The sequence below is a fragment of the Penaeus vannamei genome, chromosome 34, assembly GCF_042767895.1.
Source record: "Penaeus vannamei isolate JL-2024 chromosome 34, ASM4276789v1, whole genome shotgun sequence".
In the NCBI taxonomy this organism is placed as follows: domain Eukaryota; kingdom Metazoa; phylum Arthropoda; class Malacostraca; order Decapoda; family Penaeidae; genus Penaeus; species Penaeus vannamei.
Genome location: NC_091582.1, coordinates 26,911,630 through 26,915,017, shown reverse-complemented (window position 1 = coordinate 26,915,017; position 3,388 = coordinate 26,911,630). Strand labels below are relative to the sequence as shown.

The 3,388-nt window shown below is 46.5% G+C and overlaps 1 protein-coding gene across 1 annotated transcript in view; it reads right to left on the bottom strand.

Moving 5' to 3' along the window:
• Nucleotides 1-313: 313 nt before the first annotated feature.
• The window catches only part of LOC138859269 (serine-rich adhesin for platelets-like), a 16,843-nt gene continuing 13,768 nt past the window's right edge, over nt 314-3,388 (bottom strand). Inside the window, exons 4-11 of the mRNA XM_070113490.1 lie at nt 3,177-3,253; nt 2,887-3,025; nt 2,685-2,789; nt 2,216-2,357; nt 1,875-1,928; nt 1,550-1,678; nt 1,079-1,242; nt 314-371 (exon numbers count right to left, since the gene is read on the bottom strand). Coding sequence (XP_069969591.1) covers nt 314-371; nt 1,079-1,242; nt 1,550-1,678; nt 1,875-1,928; nt 2,216-2,357; nt 2,685-2,789; nt 2,887-3,025; nt 3,177-3,253 — 868 coding nt within the window. The remainder of the gene's footprint in view (nt 372-1,078; nt 1,243-1,549; nt 1,679-1,874; nt 1,929-2,215; nt 2,358-2,684; nt 2,790-2,886; nt 3,026-3,176; nt 3,254-3,388) is intronic.

The following is a 3,388-nucleotide window of genomic DNA, read 5'->3' as shown; positions in this document are numbered from 1 at the left end:
TTCCTTTCTCTCTTTCTTATTTCCTTCTTCCATCTTCTTTCTCTCCTTTCTTTCATTCTCTCTGTCCTGCTCCTTTCTCTCATTCTTTATTTTCTTCCTTTCCTTTCCACCTCTGTTTATGTTCAATTTGTTCAAGATGATAATATAACAAAAAATCTGCCCTTTTAGTGACATTAATTCCTTCTTTCCTTCTTCCTTCCATCTTGCCTTCCCTCTTGCTTCCCTTTTCTATTTCTACGTCTCTTCCTTCCCCCTTTCTTTCTGTCTTCCTCCTTTCCTTCCATTCCCCCCTTTTTAATTCCTTCGACATTATCTATAGCCTGATGTCCTCACGATGGCCCTCTATGACCTCATTTGCGACCTCTGGTGACCTTAAATAGCAATATTGACTCAGGGAAATGTGGACTCAGATGCAGATCTTTAGGTTTTCCAGATATTTTCGCTCGGTAAAGTAAATGCTTATAGCGTTAACTTTAGAAATGTGAAGTGAACTATAACGAAAAGAAGGAGGAATATAATGACAATGTTATTTCCAGGTGAGTGAAACTTACAGTAATGTAAAAAAAAAAGATAGAGATAAAGAGAGAGATAGAGATAAAGAGAGATAGAGAAAGAGAGAGAGAGAGACAGAGAGACACAGAGAGAGAGAGGGGGGGGAAGTAGAGAATATGAATGAAATATAATCAATCATGTCAATAATATTTTCATTAGGTAATAAAAACCATAATGAAAACAATCTGGCCCGTATTACAAACGTTATCATAACAAACGTGATAGAAAATCATCACGATATCTTATAACAGATAATAAAGACAAATAAAAGAAAAAAATATCCATTACCAATCAACACCACAAAACTGAAATTCAAGATACAAATGTCAATTCAAATCAAACACCAAACGTAACTCAAAATTAACTATCCACCTGACTGCAAGGGCGAAAACGACTGTAGCAGACAGACTGCACCAGACTGACTACACCTGACTGACTGCACCAGACTGACTACACCTGACTGACTACCAGACTGACTGCACCAGACTATCAGACTATACCAGACTGACTACACCAGATTGACTACCAGACTGACTGCACCAGACTGACTACACCTGACTGCACCAGACTATCAGACTGACTATACCAGACTGACTGCACCAGATTGACTACCAGACTGACTACACTTGACTGACTATACCAGACTGACTGCGCCTGACTGACTGCACCAGACTGACTACACCTGACTGACTATACCAGACTGACTGCACCAGATTGACTACCAGACTGACTATACCAGACTGACTACACCTGACTGACTGCGCCTGACTGACTGCACCAGACTGACTACACCTGACTGACTACACCAGACTGACTACACCTGACTGCACCAGACTATCAGACTGACTGCACCAGATTGACTACCAGACTGACTGCACCAGATTGACTACCAGACTGACTACACCTGACTGACTATACCAGACTGACTGCGCCTGACTGACTGCACCAGACTGACTACACCTGACTGACTACGCCTGACTGACTACACCAGACTGACTACACCTGACTGCACCAGACTATCAGACTGACTATACCAGACTGACTGCACCAGATTGACTACACCTGACTGACTATACCAGACTGACTGCGCCTGACTGACTGCACCAGACTGACTACACCTGACTGACTACGCCTGACTGACTACACCAGACTGACTACACCTGACTGCACCAGACTATCAGACTGACTATACCAGACTGACTGCACCAGATTGACTACCAGACTGACTGCGCCTGACTGACTACACCTGACTGACTACACCAGACTGACTACACCTGACTATCAGACTGACTGCACCAGATTGACTACCAGACTGACTATACCTGACTGCACCAGACTATCAGACTGACTGCACCAGACTGACTATACCAGACTGACTGCACCAGATTGACTACCAGACTGACTATACCAGACTATCAGACTGACTGCACCAGACTGACTACACCTGACTGACTATACCAGACTGACTGCGCCTGACTGACTGCACCAGACTGACTACACCTGACTGACTACACCAGACTGACTACCAGACTGACTACACCTGACTGCACCAGACTATCAGACTGACTATACCAGACTGACTACCAGACTGACTACACCTGACTGACTGCGCCTGACTGACTGCACCAGACTGACTACACCTGACTGACTACGCCTGACTGACTACACCAGACTGACTACCAGACTGACTATCAGACTGACTATACCAGACTGACTGCACCAGATTGACTACCAGACTGACTACGCCTGACTGACTCACCAGACTGACTGGACCTGACTGATTATACCAGACTGACTGCACCTGACTGATTACACCAGACTGACTGGACCTGACTGACTATACCAGACTGACTGCACCTGACTGATTACACCAGACTGACTGCACCTGACTGACTGCACTAGACTGACTACACCAGACAGACTGCACTAGACTGACTACACCAGGCAGACTGCACTAGACTGACTACACCAGACAGACTGCACTAGACTGACTACACCAGACAGACTGCACCAGACTGACTACACCAGACTGACTGCACCTGACTGACTACACCAGACAGACTGCACTAGACTGACTACACCAGACAGACTGCACTAGACTGACTACACCAGACAGACTGCACCAGACTGACTGCACCTGACTGATTACACCAGACTGCGCCAGACTGATTACATCAGACTGCACCTGACTGCACCAGACTATCAGACTGACTGCACCAGATTGACTACCAGACTGACTGCACCAGATTGACTACCAGACTGATTATACCAGACTGATTGCGCCTGACTGACTGCACCAGACTGACTACACCTGACTGACTACGCCTGACTGACTACACCAGACTGACTACACCTGACTGCACCAGACTATCAGACTTACTATACCAGACTGACTGCACCAGACTGACTACACCTGACTGACGATACCAGACTGACTGCGCCTGACTGACTGCACCAGACTGACTACACCTGACTGCACCAGACTATCAGACTGACTGCACCAGACTGACTACACCTGACTGACTGCACCAGATTGACTACCAGACTGACTACACCAGACTGACTGCACCAGACTATCAGACTGACTATACCAGACTGACTACACCTGACTGACTACGCCTGACTGGCTACACCTGACTGACTATACCAGACTGACTGCGCCAGACTGATTACACCAGACTGCACCAGACTATCAGACTGACTGCACCAGATTGACTACCAGACTGATTGCGCCTGACTAACTGCACCAGATTGACTACCAGACTGACTATACCAGACTGATTGCGCCTGACTGACTACACCTGACTGACTACACCAGACTGACTGCACCAGACTA